Source organism: Olea europaea, chromosome 2 (genome assembly GCF_002742605.1).
Source record: "Olea europaea var. sylvestris chromosome 2, O_europaea_v1, whole genome shotgun sequence".
Lineage (NCBI taxonomy): Eukaryota > Viridiplantae > Streptophyta > Magnoliopsida > Lamiales > Oleaceae > Olea > Olea europaea.
This window is the reverse complement of record NC_036238.1, coordinates 579,512-600,272: the sequence shown is the minus strand read 5'-3', so window position 1 is coordinate 600,272 and position 20,761 is coordinate 579,512. Positions and strand designations below refer to the sequence as shown.

General features: G+C 33.8%; 2 protein-coding genes across 2 annotated transcripts; one reads left to right on the top strand and one right to left on the bottom strand.

The window, feature by feature from the left end:
- The first annotated feature begins 1,064 nt into the window (after nt 1-1,064).
- On the top strand, nt 1,065-7,780 carry LOC111408281 (kinesin-like protein KIN-14R). The gene is made up of 19 exons (XM_023038061.1): nt 1,065-1,426; nt 1,760-2,058; nt 2,153-2,327; nt 2,416-2,486; nt 2,579-2,762; nt 3,662-3,771; nt 3,876-3,975; nt 4,050-4,136; nt 4,209-4,385; nt 4,516-4,786; nt 4,978-5,139; nt 5,359-5,574; nt 5,664-5,701; nt 5,823-5,986; nt 6,104-6,355; nt 6,441-6,506; nt 6,613-6,687; nt 6,780-6,848; nt 7,042-7,780. The coding sequence occupies exons 1-19, from the start codon at nt 1,198-1,200 to the stop codon at nt 7,507-7,509; spliced, it is 3,213 nt and encodes a 1,070-aa protein (XP_022893829.1). The 5' UTR covers nt 1,065-1,197; the 3' UTR covers nt 7,510-7,780.
- Nucleotides 7,781-15,992: 8,212 nt separating this feature from the next.
- LOC111408269 (dof zinc finger protein DOF5.7) lies at nt 15,993-17,619 on the bottom strand. The gene has a single exon (XM_023038054.1). It carries the CDS (start codon nt 17,260-17,262, stop codon nt 16,291-16,293), a length of 972 nt encoding a protein of 323 aa, XP_022893822.1. The 5' UTR covers nt 17,263-17,619; the 3' UTR covers nt 15,993-16,290.
- Nucleotides 17,620-20,761: the final 3,142 nt, after the last annotated feature.

The following is a 20,761-nucleotide window of genomic DNA, read 5'->3' as shown; positions in this document are numbered from 1 at the left end:
AGCATCATGAAGGAGGTAAATCGTGGGATATATCTCAACAGGTCAAGGAACAAGAGCTTGCCTATACACTGGTGCCTACAAAGAGTCCAATTTCATATTTCAGGAATCAAACCCTTACACTGCGGCTGTCAGCAAAGTTGAGACTACCTATCCTTTGCACTACTGAGTTATGCTTCGAGAGGCTAATCTCTCTACCTTTTGTAAGTAGTGGAGGTAGACTTAAGTTTTCGGCTTGAGACATAGCCCATCAAATGAAAGACATATTCGGCTTTGAATAGACCTACTTGGCATGGCATTCTACAGATACAACCCGAACTTTGTCCAGATTTTCGCCTTTCAAAGATGCTGATTTTGTGAGTTTATTCCAACCGAATCCTTTGGAGTTATAGGAAAATTTTGGGTGGTAATTGAAGAGGACATTGTGGGCTTTCCAATGATATCAAAATTCGATAGTTTTGATGGTTGAAAGTTGTCGAAAAATTGCCTTAAAAGTTGCCCAAAAAATTTGAAAATCTGGGCAGATTTTCAGAATTTTTGGGCAACTTTTAAGGCAATTTTTCGATCGAATCCCTTGGAGTTATAATGAGATTTTGGGTGGTAATTAAAGAGGATATCGTGGACTTTCCAACGGTATCAAAATTCGACATTCTTTGTGGTCGGAAGTTGTCGAAAATTTACCGTAAAAGTCGCCCAATTATTTGAAGAGACGAGTGGTGAATGAGCAATTATATGAAAAGATGAGTGAGTATTCAGTAATATGTGAAAGATGAGTGAGCAAGTAGTAATCAAGTGTAAAGTTCAGTGATTATTGGTTAAATTTACTCTTAATGGGAAATGTGTGGTTAAAAAATAAGAAATTTTTTTGAATTTACGTGTAAAATTATTTTATTAAAGAATGTATGGTTGAAATATTATCAAATGACTGTTTAAGATTTTTATTTTTTTATTATTATTTTTTTTTTTTAAGAAATGTGAATCGAACAGGCCTAAATACTTTAATAGGAATGTATATAACGTAAATAGTAGGCCCTTCCAAATTTCCCTAATTTAAACGGTCGACAAATTCAAATTCAAATTCAAACAACAAACACACAAATACCTATTCCACACACTGACGCTCTCCTACTGCAAAAAGAAGCCATTTGCTTTTCTCTTCTGCAAACTTGAAGATTTTCCCGCTCACGAGCACCGAAATTCATGGAGAACGTTCAAATCAATCCGTTAGGGAATAACCCAGAAGTCCAAATCCCAGATCCATGTGTTTCTTCCTGCAATTTTTACTGTGAAGGAGATAAAATCTTGAATCAAGAAAGTGAAATTTCAGCCATGGAAGAAGATGAAAGTTCAGAGTCATTAGCTGATTCAATGGTCTGCGATTCTGGTTCGAGATTAGTCCCGAATGGATTCCGAAAACCTAATTGTTCAGGTTGGCTTTTATACATGATGTTTAGACCTACGATCTCTCAGAATCAAGATTAGGGTTTTTATCAAATAAATTATATAATTGATGTCATTCTATGAGATAATAGTTATTCACGAGTTAAGGTAGGTTGATGATTTTTGTTGTCAATTTTTGGTCGACAAGTTTGTTGCTCAGCTAGCAAGAAAAAGTGGATGGAAATTTTTGAAATTCGCCTTATTTTTCATGCTTTTAAGCCCACTACAATTCTTTTCTTGTTGCTTTCTGTGAGTTTGATGAAGTTATAATATGTACTGTGTATCATGGTTCTAACTTCATCGCATTGGTTTCTTCAATTAGAGGAAATTGTGCTTTTTGTTAATGCTGGTTCCAAGGAGTCAATTGAACCAGATTTCGGTATAAGCTTTCGGGATGACAAATTCTTTGAAGGGGGAGATACATTTCAAACTGAGGAGTTAATCAGTAGCGGTGGAGACTATCCATTCATTTATCAATCAGCAAGATTGGGAGATTTCTGTTACCGCATTGATGGTCTTTCCCCTGGAGATTACTTTCTGGATCTTCATTTTGTTGAATTAATAAATATAGATGGGCCCAAAGGAATGCGGGTGTTCAATGTTTTTGTGAAAGATGAAATGGCAAGTTGGTTGATTATAGCTTCCGTTCCTTTGTTATTTATAATGCTAAAATATTCATGTTTCAGTTAATAACTTGGGGCTATTTTAAATGCAGATTTTATCTGATTTTGATATCTTCTCAATTGTTGGTTCCAATAAACCTTTGCAATTAGTCGATGCTAGAGTTTCTATTAAGGATGATGGGCTGCTGGTGTTACGGTTTGAAGGGATACTTGGAAGCCCAGTAGTCAGTGGCATATGTGTTAGGAGGGCACCACCTAGAGAGTCAGGTATTTCTATGCTGTTAAACACCACAATAAAGGTTGAGAATTTAAACGAGAAAGTTATGAATCTTTAATTATCTCTCATTGGTTGCAGTACCTCATGTTAATTGTGAATATTTTGTATGCAATAACTGTGCGACCGAGATAAAGTATCCATCAACTCAGGTATGTTACAACTGATCCTATGCTTGCAGTAATTTAAGGGCAAGGGCCTGAGTTCCGACTTCTTATTACTTAATGACATTTGGAGCATGCAGAAAACAAAAGTGCGAATGAAATCAACGGCCAAGTATGAGAAAACGATTCAAGAGCTGAGTGATAAGTTGCAGCGCAAGACAGATGAATGCTATCAATCTTGGATGTCTTGGACAGCTACTAACGAGCAGCTAGAGAAGGTTAGGATGGATCTTGACAACAAGACATTCCAAACATATACCCTTGGTGAGATTTAATGAATAAATTTCTAACTTTAATATTTTGTTTTTAAATTTATTTCGAGAGAGCATTGTTGATATTTTTCACGTGAAGGGGAAGGACTCAAAGTGTCTTTTGGTTTCATTTAGATTAGATATCCACAAATTTGAAATTTGCATAACTGTTTTGTTTTTTATGTTGAATATTACTCTTGAAGTTTTCCTATGTGTTGGAAATGTTCAATCATTTCTCATTTATGATTTGAATAGATTATAACTTTTCCTGATTTGAATAGATTATAATGTTTCCTGTTGATTTGCTCACAACTTGACTTTCAGTCTTCTAATGAGATAATTTGTAAGGTTTATTCTCACAGTATAAATTGAACTTAGTTAGCTTCTTGCATTCTGCTTTTGAAAATGAGAATCTAAGTTTGAGAATGATAATACCAGATTCTGCCAGATATACCAAGTAAAATAAAAAGGGAAAATAAAGAATGAAGAGGGAAATCAAGTAAGTCCTTATGAAGAATAAGAAATAGTAATGGGTGTTTATTTTAGTAGGTACTTCAAATCAAATGGGAAGAGATAATGTTGAAGACTAGTTTGTTTTCATGAAGAATATAGCTATGGTGGTTATCTTTTACATTCCAGCTAATTATACTTGATACTACTGAATATAGAGATTTTCAGGATCAGACTAATTTAGAGAGACTATTGGTCATTGGATGCCTATTTTTCATGATTTCCTTGTATTCTTTGGATTATGAGGTCTTAATTTTCCTCTGCTTATGTTCCTCGGTAATGAAGGACAACCTGTAAACATTTTCAATGGAATAACTAGGTTTAAAAATAGAAAGTTATTTGCAACGATGTTTCAGGCATTCTAACTCTTTCTGAGTTATAAGCTTTTTACCTTTTTAATAGATCAAACTCTTGAGAAGCAAGCTGACAAACTTGGGGCGATTTCAAATAAATATGAGAAAGAGAAGAAGTATTGGGCTGTGGCAATCAATAATCTACAGAATAAAGTAAAGGTATTTAGTATTGTTTTCTTCTGAAATTTCAGAGGGAAATAGTGTTCGAATAAGAAAAAAGTTCCTTTGTGATATCAAATAACATGCTGAAATATTTTATACAGGTGTTGAAACGAGAGCATATGCAGCTTTCTTGTGAAGCGCATGATTGTGCTGATACCATTCCTGATTTGAGCAAAATGGTCTCCGCAGTTCAGACACTGGGTAAGTTGTTAGAAAGTTAAATTCAATAAACTTTTACATGTAGGGGGTGTTATGTAATATAGATCAATTTGCAGTTGAACAGTGCGAGGATTTCAAAGTGAAGTATAATGAAGAGCAAATGAAGAGACGAAAGCTTTATAATCAAGTTCAGGAGACTAAAGGTTCGCAACCTTTTTTTATTCAGTTTGACAAATCATTGAATGTTTTTAACCATGGCTTAGTTTGAACATCAGGAAATATTCGGGTATTCTGTCGCTGCCGTCCGCTAAGCAAGTCAGAGGTCTCATCTGGGTGTGCATCGGTTGTGGAGTTTGATGCAGCCAAGGATGGAGAACTTGGAATTCTAAGTAGTGGATCTGCAAAAAAAACTTTCAAGTTTGACCGTGTTTACACACCAAAAGATGGTCAAGGTACTCTACTTTGTTTGATGTATAATTTTTTCGTAAAAAAAAAAAATATCAAGACAGATTTTGGAGACAGGTATATTATTGCGGTTACAAGTTGTCTCTGTGCTAACCTTTTTGTCTTATCATTAAACAGCTGATGTATTTGCCGATGCTTCGCCTCTGGTGATTTCAGTATTAGATGGTTACAATGTCTGTATATTTGCTTATGGACAGACAGGAACCGGCAAGACATTCACAATGGAAGGCACTGAGGTTAACCGAGGAGTGAATTATAGGACATTGGAAGAATTATTCAAAATTGCCAATGAGAGGAGTGAAACTTTTTCTTACAGCATTTCAGTTAGTGTACTTGAAGTCTACAATGAGCAGATAAGGGACCTGCTGGCTACATCGACATCCAAGAAGTAAACTTCTTGTTCTTATATGCACTCTACATGCATCTGGTGGATGTTTGGAATACAATATTAAACTGAACTTAGCAATGTCAAGTACTTTCTAACCTACCTTACCAAACATGCCATTAAAAAAGTACTAACTTAGAAAAATAGTTTTGCTTTACTTTTGAAATGAACTGCTCTCCACGCTGTAACTCTAGGTTAGAGATAAAGCAAGCCTCAGAAGGGTTTCATCATATCCCGGGGATTGTGGAAGCCAAAGTGGAAGACATAAATGAAGTGTGGAATGTTCTGAAGGCTGGAAGTAGTGCTCGAGCTGTTGGATCAAATAATGTGAACGAACATAGCAGTCGTTCTCACTGGTAAACAGCTTTCCCAGCTATTTTGGTTTGTTGCTTGTCCATAACGTATTTACTGTATTATAAGTTAATATGTTTGGTATAGAGTACAAGATTGGATAGCACAATGAAAAAGCTTTTAGCTCATTGGTCTTTGTTACTATCCAATATTGATTAGTCCACTTTACCAATTATACCCTAATTGTCTGGTATTATCCTTATCAATACGTCATCTCATCTCAGCATGCTTTCTATAATGGTAAGAGCTAAGAATTTACTCACGGAAGTGTGCACAAAGAGTAAGCTTTGGCTTGTAGATTTGGCGGGAAGTGAGCGGATTGCAAAGACCGATGTCCAAGGTGATCGGCTCAAGGAAGCTCAAAACATCAATAGGTCGCTTTCAGCTCTTGGAGATGTTATATCTGCCTTGGCAAATAAAAGCAGCCACATACCTTACAGGTTTTCTTTAATCTTCTACGTCTAATTTGGTCCAGCTGCACACGAGACGCTAACATTCAGATTTTAATGTGTTGTGGTTGCAAATTCAGGAACTCCAAGCTGACTCATCTACTCCAAGATTCGTTAGGTAATGACATTATTTGTTTTCTACCCTATTAAAAAATGTCTGTAGCCCAGTGAGAAGTAGATTTTACATTCTTATATTGGGTCCATATTTTCTAACAGAATAAGGTTATACATTATTGTAGGTGGTGACTCGAAAACCTTGATGTTTGTTCAAATTAGTCCTTCTGATCACGATTTAAGTGAAACATTGAGTTCACTTAATTTTGCAACCAGAGTTCGAGGAGTTGAGTTGGGTCCTGCTAGAAAGCAAATTGATACCGGTGAGCTCCAAAAGATGAAAATGATGGTATGTCTGGCAATCCTAAATCAAATGTTCTGTTAATATATTGATTATATTAATATATGCTAATCTCATCTTGGTTTTGTCACGCATTTGTTTCCATCTGTCTTGTATCTTTCTCAGCTTGATAAAGCAAGACAAGAATCTAGGTCCAAAGACGAAGCTATGAGAACCCTTGAAGAGAGCTTACAAAACCTAGAAAGTAAAGCCAAAGGGAAGGATCAGATTTACAAAAACCAACTGAACAAGATAAAAGAGTTAGAAGGCCAGCTTGAGCTAAAGACATCACTCCATGGCCAATCCGAGAAACAAATTTCACTTCTTTCGGAGAGGTTAAAGGGAAAGGAAGAAACTTGTGAGAGACTTCAACAGAAGGTGCCTTATCTACGATGATTAGTAGTATGTTAATAGCTCGAAATTTTTCTAATTGTTCTCGTATTATCTCTGAACTTTGATGAAGGTAGTAGAACTTGAAAACAAGCTCAAAGATCTAGAAGAATTTAAGTCTACAGCATACCAGGAAAAGGTTCTCTGACTTGAATCTTTGTAGAAGCGCTTTCCCCCCCCTTCTGATTGTTTTAGTTGCTTGATTTTTCATGGTGATGGAAAGTTTTATCATATTTGTGAACCAGGTTAATTATCTTGAGAAGAAGCTGAAAGAGCAAGTCCAAGAGCATGAGTCTCGCTCTGTAATCCTTCAATACAAGGTTGCTAAAATTTATTATTGCATTAACATGGAAGTATGGTTGACGTAGTACGTGACAAACTAATTCTAACAATTTCTTTCTCGGACTTTAAGTTTGATGAGCTTGAGACGAAGTTGAAAGAGCAGGAACAGAATCCAGAGGTCACGTTACTTCGTCAAAAGGTGAAGCTCTCATCCATTCTCACTCTAGTGCCTGTAAATGTGTATTTTCACTCTAAGCGTGCACGTTTCATTAGCTCTAATGTGTTTTCTTCTCTAACAATGTCGAATGAACCAGAAGCTGCTGGGCATTAAGTATGTATGATCAAAAGAAATGATGTAGCCAAAAGTACTAATATGCCTACGCTAATTGCAGATCAAAGAACTTGAAGATAAGGTACGAGAGCAAGAAAAGCAGTTGACACTCAAGGTGATTCCAGAATCTGTCAATCCATTTAGATCCACCCCTATTGAACATGAACAATCTGTTAGAGACGAGATCACAACTGAGACTGAGCACCATATTCTAAGGAGCTTAAATTCAGCAAAACGCCAAGTCGCTCAAGGATCGGTTTTGGTAAAGGAACACAATACTCTTCAAGAGGTTCGAAAGAAAAGATTGTCAAGAAGGAAGAGTGAAGTCGAGAACAATATGGCGGTACCAACTCCAGTAAGTGATAACAGAGGTAGACAATCCGATCCGCCTAAACCTTTTCCCAGGGTTTCAAGAACGACTAAGCCAGTCATCTCTACTCAAAGGCCTGCTATTCATAACAAAACAAGCAGAGATCCAGTTCAAGTGATTAAAGAGAGGGATAGCAAAAAAAGGATTTGGTCAAGGTAACAAAGTAAACCCCACTGCTTTCACTGTGCACACAAGAAAGGCCACTTGAATTCTGGTTTCTTGAATCTTACAAGAAACACAGCTGCATATATACTGTTAACTGCTGTTTAACTGTATTGTATGTTAGAACAGTTGCTTTGTATCATTAACATGTAATGTGATGCTTGAGTGGACAATATCTGTCCTGGCTCTTTCATTCGCTAAGCTTGATTGTAATGTGTTAACCTCAGATCTGATTATCCATCTAATACAATATTTTATATATCGCCAACGACAAAATCCAACTAACATCCTTTTAAAGAGCATTTTGCTTGTAACAGTTGGAGACATGGAGAACTTTGCATAAAACAGTTGGTCCTTGAGTGATTTTGTGATATCTGTTGAAGTTTGCATAAAATTCTTGGTCGTTAAGCTGAGTGATTTTGTCTATTGAACTTAAAATCTTCCTGACCTTGTAGTTAATACATTTTGGCCACATCTCCATCCACCCAATAACTTGTTAGAGTGAAGGTTGCAATTCTAGGGGGTGGTGCAACAACAGTTTACACTTCGAATCTCGAGTCACATATTGAAATTGGGTGTAGGAAGACATACAAATTGAGTTCTTGCTAGGTTTTCAAATATTGCATACTTTCCAATGAAAATGAACAAAGTACATATTGCGAAATATGGGGAGTGGTAGGTGAGATGTCATCTTTAAATATCATGTAGTTGCCCATTGTCTTGTTACAGCTAATCTATACTAGGTTGTCGATTTGTGCTTTGCTCGGACCATATTGTAGAGTCATTTATAGGATACACGTCTAGTGTAGTCAGTTCAGCATATAGATTATGGTCCACTTGGAAGCCTAAGAGGGGGGAGAGGGGAAAAAAAAAGTGTCCATTAATAGTAGGGTTTGTTTGATTGTAAGGATGGAGTTTGGGTGGAAAGAGAACGAATTCCAAGGAATTGAATTGTTAAGAATTTGTTTTTTTGGGAATTATGAATTAATGTGTTTGATTGGTATAATTTTCTATTTGAAAAATGTTGAAATTTTCGATCTTTTGGTATTTGTTTGCTTTATTTTTCATGAAAATTGTTAATTAAAGGGACAAAATTTGTTACAATTGGGAATAAAATTTGTTCCAATTGTCCAAAAAAAAAAAAAAAAAGGCTGGAATGGTGAGACTAGGTTTTCCACAAAACCATGGAAATGACACGTGTAGAGGGAACATGGAGAACAAATTGCATTTAAAATTTTTGCTATCAAACAATTCAAAAGTTTGGAAAATGGAAAAAATTACATGGAAAACATAGTCAAATTAAAGAGGCCCTTAGTGTAACATATTCAGTATTTCACTGGAAAAGGCAATTGATAATCCTTCTGACTAAGAGGACAACACCAATTTTCGTGGGATAAGCATCATTACGATCATTTCGAAACGTTGTTAAAATATGGAAGTGAAAGCATAGAAAAAGGAAGATAATTGCTCATAAAGAAGATTTTTTATTTTTTTTCTCCCTAATGCAGTATATCTAACTTAAGTTGTAAAGTGACAATACAAATTAGTAAAATTAGTACTTTGAAATTATTTTCATTTTGGAAATATTACATCCCAAATCTTTATGTAAATTAGTTAGAGTTGAACGTGCATTGCAAGTTTTTTAGAAATAATTTATAAGTGTGATAAAAATAATATTTGATATCAATTTGTTGAAAGGATTTGATGAGTCTCAAATGAATTAAAAAATATATATATAATTTAGAATAGAAATTTAAGGGAAGAAAATTTTATTTTCAAAATTCAATTTCTATGATTTAAATTTTTTTGTGATGATTAAATACTATAAATGAGCAACATATTTATACTACATTTGGTACATAAGAATTAATTGTTAATCCATGAATTTAAATACTCATTAAATTTTTTAGATACATAAATATAAATAAATTCATCTATAATATCTCTAAATTAATGTAGATCAAGATTTATCAAGTCAAGATTCATTAAATTTAAATTAATGTGAATGTTAATTAATTGAGAATTAATAACACAGTATTTATTACATTTATCCAAAATCGTACCAATTAATGTCACATGTACATGACTAAAAACTATATTAATCTCTAACAAATTAACTTTTCAACCTTCCAAATCTCTTCATTTTCAAGTTCAAATCAATATTATTTATTTTTTATTATTTTTTATTTTGTCAAGATTAATTACAAAGCATGAACTGGAACGGTGTAGAGAAAATTCCAAAGATTGGTGGTTAAGGCCAGGCAGAATACTGATATTAACTGCAAACAAAATTTGTGTTTTTTTGGAAGTAAATTCAGGTCTGAGGATGTCATGAACAGCTCTGTATTATTGAAATTTTGCTAAAAGCTAAAATAGTAATGATGAGAGGTCATTTGATGGATGGTGTTGGTTGAATGGACTTCTTCCCTGCCAAACAACTTGACGTCAAGAATGCATTCTTCTCGTTTTTCGAACTACCAAGAACAACTCCCTCTCTCATATTGTTCTAGGATTAAGCCACTTGACTCGCACCGATAACCATGAGGATGATTGCGCCCTCACATGGAAGGAGTGCATCCCATGTGAATTAAAAAATCCTGACCCTCATGTGTGTGCGGTCATTCCCGCTATCACTTCGGCGGTTCGTGTAGCTCGGTCCATTGTTCTAACTCTGCCCTATATATAGCCTTGTTTGAGCCGAATTCTTTCAAAAAAATATAATCTTAAACAGTAATTTAATATCATTTAAATCACACATTTTTTAATAAAATAATATTAAACGCAAATTCAAAATTTTTTCTCATTTTTAACCACACATTCTCCATCAATTTATTATTCCTAAATACACTATTTCAAAATAATATGACTCAAACACACATATAGACATATATCCATATATTTGTGCACATCACAAAATTATAGTTAAACTAGACGAGCCACATTATTATTATCTTTTTTTTCAAGGTGTCCACCTTCGGAAGTGCAAAAAGATGTACACTAACACCATGTGAATTTTATTTTAGGAAAAATAGGATATGCAATACTATGTAGACAATGTATTAAAAAATAATTTCATTTTATATATTGAATAAATAAATGTTGAAGTATACAATAAAGTTAGTTTTTAGTTCAACTCACAAATTAAATTCATTCTTAGTTGAAGCATGCAACACGGTCTATACCATAGTGCAATTCCTAAACAATTTTGTCCAATATTTTGGTCAAAATTTTTGTTCAAGATTCCACAAATTTTCAAATTTCATTTAAAAATAGAATAAAGTAAAAAAATCTGACTGGGAACTACGCTTCACGAGCAAGATTAAAAGGAATGTATAACTTCAGAAAGAAATAAAGTAAAAAATCTGACTGGGGGAAAAATATATTCCTTAGATTAGTGGTATCTCACTTAAATAATATTGACATAATGAAATATTTTTTATAGTTGTTGTATTGAATTTGTAGTGTAGATTGGTCCGAATAGTATAACATTGATGTTCTAAATTATGAAAATTGTAGTGACTTGAAATTTCTTGTATAATTCAAGTGCTTGAACGTGTAGGATTTTTATTTTTATTTTTTTCCCCATATAGTGACATAGTATTTAGTTCATGTTTGTCTCTCTTTAAAATAAAATTCTTTAATATTCATCCTCATTTTTAATCACACATTTACACTAAAACATTTTGCTCATAAACCAGGTATTTTTCCATACTTTTTAACCATAGATTCTTCAAAAAAGTCATTATTCAAAACTCAATTGTTTTCAAAATAATAGCTAGGTTTGATTTTGTCATAGAGAAACTATCAAATATATTAGAGAAATTTGGTTTGTAACCCACGAATAGTTGAAATGTGATGGGCGAAGTTAAATAAAAAAAATTATGACATAATCGAAAGTCTCAACACTCTTGATCATCGTATTAATTTCAAAGTTAGATTGTCGAACACTAGTTACTGGTTTAGATAATTTTAATCTTAGTTAAAATCACCAAACAATTCCCTTTTTTTTTTTTTTTTTTTTTAGTTTTATTCGAGGAAATCTTTGTAAGAATGATACTTTATTTATTAACTTGTCGCAAAGCTCGCTATTTTGATACTCAATGTGCAATTTAGAAATAGAGAAGATATTTTTCCCTTCATTCGTAAAGATGGGTTCACTTCCCAACACTCAAAAGAAGGTTAACAAAACATATTCATGCAATTGCCAAAGTACACAAATGACAGACCCTATTCCATTTTTTCTGCTCTTTCTTCAGTCTTTCATTCAATACACTTTCTAGTCACCAATGCAACTAATTATAACAAAAAATGCCTAGCCAGGCACACACTCCACAGGTTGTAGTTAAATTTTCCGTACGTGAAAAATAACTTCCCATGAAACGTTTCTTATCTATGTATTAGTCCAGTAAAAAAATGTCTATCCATCCCCCCTTTCCACTCTAAACACTGTGTGGGTGTGTTCATGTATTATTACAGGGAAAATGCCACCGACAATTTTACATGTGCTCAAATATCAACACCGGATTGCCTCCCAGGGCATATTCCAGTAGTGTAAAGGACATGAATGAGGTTATCTCACGCTTTGCTGGCAGCCGTAGTGTGGTGGTTCGATTCCTGAGACATGAAATTGGACTCCTTGTAAGCACAGTGTACATACAGCTCTTGTTTCTTGGTCTGTTGGGGCATATCCCACTATTTATCTCCCTTACAAAGCTCTAGAAGTAGGACGATGAGGGCCCTCAAGATTGGGGTTTAACCTTTTTTTTTTTTTTTAAATATCAACACGGGATTAACTATTTTAATTATATTTTTTTGTCCAAAGTCAAATGAAATACTGTCAACGTAAATTCATCTGTTCACTGTGTGTATAAAGAGAACAGAAAATAAGGGTGTAGGGCTTTGGGTTGCAGGGCGTAGGCTCAGGGAAGAAGGGTGCAGTTTTTGTTTACTTGTGTCAAATAAGTATATATTGTCAGTGGCTGATGAAGGCTGAGATTTAGTTACCTGATAGAGAGGGACAGCGTCGCAGTGAGAAGAGTTCTGAAACTCTATTTAATAACGGTCCAAATCTAACACTAATCCCAAAGCGATTGATGCAAAAGAAATGTATATAACAACAAAAGATTAGCATTAGATGCGAAAAGTAATTAGACTTTTAATTCATACCAAAGCCTATTCTTTTGAAAAAAAAATTATTCTTAAATAATATTTTGACATTATTTTAACCAAATATTTTTTAATAAAATAATATTAAATGTATATTTAAAAAAATTTCGTATTTTTTAACTATACATTTTCCATCAATATACTATTCAAAAATGTATTCTTATAAAAAGAATGGTGCTCAAACAAGGACTTAGTGTGTGTTTGAGCCAAATTATTTTGAAAAAATATAATTTTGAAATAGTAGATTGATAGAAAATGTGTGGTTAAAAAATAAAAAAAAATTGAATATGCGTGTAATATTATTTTATTGAAAAATGTGTGGTTGAAATGATATTAAACTCTTATTTGAGCCCCATTCTTTTGATAAAAATGAATTTTTGAATACTATATTGATTGGAAATGTATAGTTAAAAAATAAGAAATTTTTTTGAATTTGCGTGTAATATTATTTTATTAAAAAATGTGTGGTTAAAATGATGTCAAAATATTATTTAAAAATATTTTTTTTTTTCAAAGAATGGGAATCAAACAAAGGCCAAATCACTGTTTAAAAATGTATTTTTTCAAAGAATGCGGCTTAAGATGGTCTGAAGGGGTAAACTTCATCCGTGGTCACTGAACTTGTCCAATACTTGTAATTAGGACACTGAACTTTAACCAGGGACGGATGTGCGGGGGTTATGTGTAAAAAAAATTTTTTCGTGTATTAGTTCGATTTGAATTTTTGTAATCCGATCTTGGATCCAATCATAAATTCGTCCCTAACTTTAACTCGAAGCAATCACACTAGTGTACTTTAATTTGTGAACAATTACGCCACCCTATTAGCTCTAAGTTCAACTGCGGAACGGCTGTTGTGGCTTCTAAAAGTAATGGAATTTTTACATGTTCTATCAAGTCAGCAAAGGAAGTTTCATCCGAGTTCATTAAATTTTAACCTTATTTGCAATTAGGTCACTGAACTTTGTATTCGGAGCAATCACAAGATTGAACTTTAATTTCAAGGCCCTGAAAAAACATTCAAAATAAGAGTTTAAAACCATTAAATAAATAAAATAGTCCATAACAAAAAATTAAAATCGTAAATACTATAATTACTTAATAATTTCTACAACTAGCCAATTTCGAAGTTTTAAAAAACTAGACAATTTCAAATTTCCAAATACGCACTTCTTACATAATAGAATGCGGTTGAATTTCTGTTAATAAATAAAATAATAAAAATGTAAATAAACAAAAAAGTATTTGACAAAAATCATTACTAAACTTGACTGCAATTAATTTTAGTTAAGTTAGTTTTGTCTACATATATAATTAGATTTTTATTAAAAGTGATATTTATCTACAAAATTAATAACTGATTTTTCTATATATAAAATAAAAATTAATTGAAACCAAGATTAATAAGTAATTTTTGTCTATAAGTATAATTAATTTTGAAAAATAACATATTTTTGCCAAATATTTTTGTTACATGCATATATATTTATCATTTTATTTATTATTAATGGTTCAACTTCGGTTCTATTAGACAGGAAGTATCCATTTTTAATTTTTTTTTTGTTTCATATGTATTTATTTATTTATTGGTCTTAAAATATTATTTTGAATCTTTTTTAAAGAACATTGGAATTAAAGTTTCAGTGGTTTGATTGCCCAAAATTATAAGTTCAGAAGTAATGCTTAAATTCATTGACCGCAAGTGGAATTTACTATGCTGACTCGTCGGAATGCATTGAGAATTCGTTACTTTTAACGGCCATGTCACCAATTCTATTAAGTGGCTGAATGTAAGGCTAACAGAACGTTCTAATAATTTGCAAATTAAACTACATTAGTGTAATTACTCCGAATTAAAGTTAGGTCGCCTAATTGCAAGGATTAAAAATTTAGTTAACGCGAGTGAATTTTTCTTAAATATTTAGTTTAATATAATATATGGATAAGATAAAAGTTATAATAAAGTTACATAAGCAAGACTCAACGTTAAACTCGATTATAAAGAAGAACGATGAACAACCTTGTTTTACAAATAATGAGTGACGTGGGACTTTCGATAGAGTCTCTTCATTGAGAATTGACACTAACAAGTTATCCCTTTCACGATTGATGTGGGACTTAAATATTATTATGAATTTATCACTTCAAAATTGACAGTAACAAGTCACATCTTCTACGAGTAATGTGGAATCTAAAAATATTATATTTTATCCGTTCAAAACTGACTCTCACAAGTCATGACTTTTACGATTGGCACTGACAAGTCATGCCTTCCACGGCTGATGTGGGATGTAAACATTATTACAATTTATTTGTTTAAAACTGACACTAATAAGTCACGCCTTCTACGAGTGATGTGGGACCTAAAAATCATTACAATTTATCTGTTCAAAACTGACTCTCACCAGTCATGCCTTTCACGACTGATGTTGGACCTAGAAAGTATTATAATTTATCCGTTCAAAATTGACACTAACATGTCATGCCTTCCACGACTGATACTTAGAACTCTTACCTTTCACGATTGAAGTGACATTTAAAGTTCATTAAAATCTATCAGATCCAAATGACACTAAGGACGTCCTATTTCCACCGCTGGATGTAGTTCTACACAGATCAACTCAAAAAGTTTCCGATGATAAAAAAAATCTAGTTTAATATAGTAATAACATAAATGTTAGAATCAAGTTGTGTATGAATTCACAAGTCATGCTTTCCAAGTTGGATCAATGTACTGCGACTCAAACCATTCTGGATTGACCTGGATTCTCGCTAGTCCTAGGTGATGTGAGACTTAAAAATCGTTACAATATATTCGTTTGAGATATGACGACCATGACATTCTATTTTCATGTTAGTGACGACTTTAAATAATCAGTTTCTATGAGTACTCGCTCTCAAACCAGCTTAAAAGGAAGAATGTTAAAAAAGGATTTTATAAAATGGATAGGCCAGACCTTCATCCAAAACTGATACCTATGGCATTCTATTTTTTTTGTGACTTTAGATAATCTTATTCTACCAGTAGTAGTCCCACACGGTCTTGTTCATTATGGTTCAAAATAAGGATGGCTTGTTAAAACTCTCACCTGAAAAACCAACTTCTAAAAAAGGCGCTCTAACGTGTTTATAAATGGACAAGATATGCCTTCCATATATATATAAACGTCATGAAACTCGAAATTAGTGTCACAAAATTAAACCAATCATAGGCAACCATTCACTTATTATCTCTTATAGTAAAGAACTAAATCTTGAAAACACTGCTAAATTATGTTCAAATTTCCAACATCGATCAACTACAACAACAATTCTTGATTTTGAACTTCTGAGCATTAATTAATCTTTAACTAAAATCAAATTCGATAAGAAAGAAACTTTAATACCTATTTAGCCACTAATTCCCAACTCTTTTCAGTTTGATTCACAGCAAATAAAACATAAACAAACTTCCCAAAAGTTCACATCTTGATTCAGCAATGGAAAAATACTAAAATATGAAAATAATAGGATAAGTCTGCATAAGTTTTGGTATGTATTCCTATAATATCTTCGGTTCTTCAATTCTTCTCACAGCTCTTATAAGGATACCTTTTGATTTTTGTCTGCTAGCTACGGCAGTGCGCTGTACTGATTCAAATTGGTCCATGACATTCCATTACAGTTGCTGGTGTTGTTTTCGTTTGTATTGACAGTAATATTGGATGCTGAAGTTGTTGTACCTGGTGCATAAATGCTGTCAAAAAACCATTCAGTTGATAAGTTTCCACTTGGAGTCTCAGTTCCATCCTTTCTTGAACTTCCAATTCCACAAGCTTCTGGATTTGAAATTTCCAGATTCTGAAACAAAATGGATTGCGGTTTCTGAATCTGATTAGGTTCAAGCATTGCCAATCTTTCTTGTTGTAACTTCCAGTGCAGATTTTGGTTCATCGAACTCAAGGACTCAATAGAGCTTGCAAGATTGCTATGAATATTCAATGATGAGCCCATTTCTTGAATCCCTGAAGTCCCTTCTCCTTGTTTGAGTGCAGAAGATAATGGAAAGTTGAATCCCATTAGAGATGAACTCCCTGAAAAATCAAGATTAAAACAAGGGTTTGGTGCAATCTCCCCAGAGGAATTTGGCAGGTTTCTGAAAGATGGTGAAAACTGGTTTAAGAGACCAGTATTTGGAGGGTGAATTACAGGCAAGTTTAGCCCTCCAAGCTGAAAATCCATCGCTGGTGAAAAACCCTGAAAAAAATTCAATTTTGAACCAAAATCGGATGATCCACTAGAATCCTTTGATTCCCCAGAAAGCCTAGAACAAGACTTCATCTTCTTGCTCTTCCTGCAGCCACCGCCTATTGGAATGTTGCGCAAGGTACCGCCTTTAGTCCAATACCTTCTACAAGTCTTGCAAAAATGCCTTGGCTGTGAAAGATTGTAGTTGTTGTAATAGCAGAACTTTGTGTTTGATGAATCACATCTAGGGCACTTGAGGGCTGGTTCTTGAGGCCTCGGCGCCGCGTTTCTCCTGCTGCCGGCGCCTTGGCTTTCATCTTTTCCGCCTATCTTTGCAGCCAAGCTATCCGTTGACATCCTGAGAATTAAACAAAGTATAACCCTATGACAGCTGATTGTATTTATATCAAACAGTTGAAGGAATGGTTGTTGGAACCTTCAAAAACAGTAATAATTCATTGGTTTCATGCATGGATTTGATAGATGTGAAGATGTTGATGGGGTCTTGTGATCTTCATCAAAGAAAGAACAGGTTTATATATGTGTATGTATGAGAAAATTCATAAAGCTGTATTTGGGGGTTAGATCTGATAGAATAAAGAAAGAAGAAAGGTGAATGGAAATATGTACATATATAAAGTGATAGAAGAGGAGAGAAGAGACAAAAGAAAGCAATGAACTAAAATCAGTCAGAATGGAGAGATCCAAAGGTATCTGAAAGATAAATATATGAAAATGAAAGCAATGAGAAATTAGAGGGGAGGAAAAAATATAAATCATGGGGTCCACACTGCAATGAAACAACTAGATGAATAGTTTTTACACCAATATTTGAAATTAGTATGAACTTTGTTTTAGAGGGTGATTAGTGGGAATTAAATTAAATTTTTTAGTAGATTGTGATAAAAAAATATTTGAAATGTGTGGTTGAAAAGTTGTATGGCTCACGAAAGATGTAGTTAATCTTGATTGTTTGACTTTGATTTAGATTAAAATCAGATTTTAAACCAAACTAAAAGGGCTCTTAATGTTTATGCTTTGTTTTGTGGATGTTAAATTCATTTTTTCAATTAAAAATAGATAACACGGTGAAACTTGAACCAAAAGTTTATGCATTATAATACTACATTGTAATGTCTACAAATTACAATTGTACCATTTTCACATCATTACTTAGGGCGCTATTAATGGCATTAACTGCCCCTTCCCAATGACAAAATATTCCGTCCTGTCTTAGTTCATATTTTTCATTTTTAATTTATAACATATTATAAATAAATAAACTAAGGATAAATTGCGCCTGTTTGATCCCCTCTCTCTTTTTAATTTTTTCTTTTTACTCTTACTTTCAATCACATAATCTTTCATAAAATAATAGTACACGTAAATCGAATTTTTATCTTTTTCAATCACACATTCTACAACAAAAATACTATTCAAAACATTAAAATTTAAAAAAAAAAAAAAAAAAAGAGCCAAACAAATGCTGATAACGCAGCACTTGTCAACATCCCTGTCTATTAACCATGTCTAAGCAACATTACACAATTCACATTCCGTTTTTGTTCAATATTACCTCAATTCACCTTATCAAATATATTATTAGTACGTACACAACCAGTTCTTTACTCATCTTTTTTGCTCTCTGGAGCAAGGCTAATATCAAAGTTTTGGGAGGGCTTCGAGCTTCTCATACACATGAGAAATGCCTTTCAATTTCACACTTGATCAATCAATTGCAGTTCCAAATGTGCGTCCACTGGACCTCCTAGGTCCATCAGTTAGAGATGATAATGGGCCGAGACAACATATAGCCATGAGCTCGAGTTTTTTTTTTTCAATTTTTTTTTAAAACTTTTTTGTTCGTGCTCATGGGCTCATGAACTTACGATCCACCAGCCGCTCATGAGCTTGATGCTCGGCTCGTGCTTGGGCTCGTTTTAGCTGTCCATGTACTCAACTTCAACGAGCTGCTCGGTCCTTTTGCCACATCAACCATCAATATATAATATATTTAATAATGCCATTAAGTCTTTGTATGTGACGAAAGTCTCATATACGGTTCTAGGAGGGGGATTTTTCACCTATCTCAATAAAGTTTATGATTGGTTCAAAGAACGTCTCAAGATTCAGGCAGTTGCGGATGATATAACTAGGAAATTACTAACAGTATCTTGACCTTTAACTACCAGAGCATTAAATATTAGGCATCTTGACCGGCGAAAAGGCTAAATCTAGTACCGGACCGATGATTTGGACGACGCGGCCCAAGTTTTGTTTTTCAAGCATGGAAAAGAAGGGATTTTTTTATTCTATCCAAAAAAAGAGGGATATGCAAATTTCTTGAAACAGTTATCCGCAACCTTTTGTTTTTTCTACAATTGGATCTCAGGTCATCAAAGAAACTCCATTCTTATTTACTTTGATTGTTATAAACTAACTACTTGCCAAGAAGTTGATCTCTAATCAACTTATTGGTCTTATGGTATATCTCAGTATCAAGGATGGTACCAAAGATCTGTATTTGTGCGTGGAGATCGGAAAGAACATCAACGGCAAAAGCACTCCGTTAGGCCGACACTAACACTGTGAGAAGAAAGTTAGGGGAACGAATGGAATTAGAGACTTCATTTAACTTAGGTTGATTTAGGCCAGAGGCAAACCAACGTGTGAGATCCTTGGGGAAAAGGATCAAGTTGACCCTTGCAAACAACTTGATGCACTATCTTCCATCAACCCTTTGAGCGAAATGCGGCCAATGATACCAAAGAAGGAAAATCCACCGTTAGTTGGTGACTTTGATGGGGCCACATTGAATCGGGATGGCACATAGGAATGACAAAAGTGTAGGAAGGGGCCACGATGGTCATTACCATCCCGATCTCGCTAGGGATTTAAGGGAGGCCGGTGGGGATTGATATTTTTTTTTATTTTATTTCATTTTTTGGTGAAGTTCTTTTTGTCTTCGTCCCTTAAACTAGGTTTAGTGTAAAAATGAATTTGCCAGCCTATTGAACTGAACATTTGCAATGCATTCGGTAGGAATCTTACCTACAAATTTACCTGGGTGAATGATTTACCCATGAATCGGTCAACCTAAACCTAGGCCCAATATATGCTCTTCCACTTCAAGATTTTATTCAAAATGAATTTTAATATTTAATAAAAGACCAATTAAAATAAAAAGTTTTCAATTCATAGTTGATCAATGATATTTACAATATCGAGTAACCCCATTTTAGACCATTGTTTATCAATTACTTAATCATATGAACTTTTAAATAACATTCACGCCTAAAACATCACCAATTAGTTTTGCTTACATTTACCTTTTACCTTTTTTTAATAAAATCTAACGTACTAAGTCGGTCGTCATAGGTCACCCATTTGAACAATCTCACGCAGACCAACTCATGAACTAGTTGGGATTGATCTAAAATAGGTTAAGTTCACCGACTCATTTTGATGTCGCTTGCCGAAGTACTCTTACACGGTCGACAGAGCACAACCACCCAACCCAACTTAGAAAGTTTTGTTGAATGAAAGCTAAGATGTGGTGGAAATTAAACGTGTGGCGCCGTAAATATTGTGGAAACTGGTTGATTGAGAGAGGATCTCGTGAGGGTTGGGGTGGGTGAATCTCGTGAATGATAACAAAAAGGTAAAAACCAAAACTCATGCAGGCTCACTAGTCTGAATGCTACTTCCAAAAAGTTGCAATTTCATTCTCATGGGCATTTTTCCTTCAATTCCACCTGCATTTTTTGTCTTTCTTTTTATGTTTTTCTTTAGGCTTTGGTCGCTTTGATGATGTCTTGAATAAAAATAAAATAAAATTACTGCATTAAAAGCAAAT

Coding starts and splice junctions, on each gene's coding strand:
- LOC111408281 (XM_023038061.1), top strand. CDS start 1,198: ATGGAGAACGTTCAAATCAATCCGTTAGGGAATAACCCAGAAGTCCAA. Junction 5,987..6,103: donor TCCAAAAGATGAAAATGATG/GTATGTCTGGCA, acceptor TATCTTTCTCAG/CTTGATAAAGCAAGACAAGA. Junction 6,356..6,440: donor GTGAGAGACTTCAACAGAAG/GTGCCTTATCTA, acceptor ACTTTGATGAAG/GTAGTAGAACTTGAAAACAA.
- LOC111408269 (XM_023038054.1), bottom strand. CDS start 17,262: ATGTCAACGGATAGCTTGGCTGCAAAGATAGGCGGAAAAGATGAAAGC.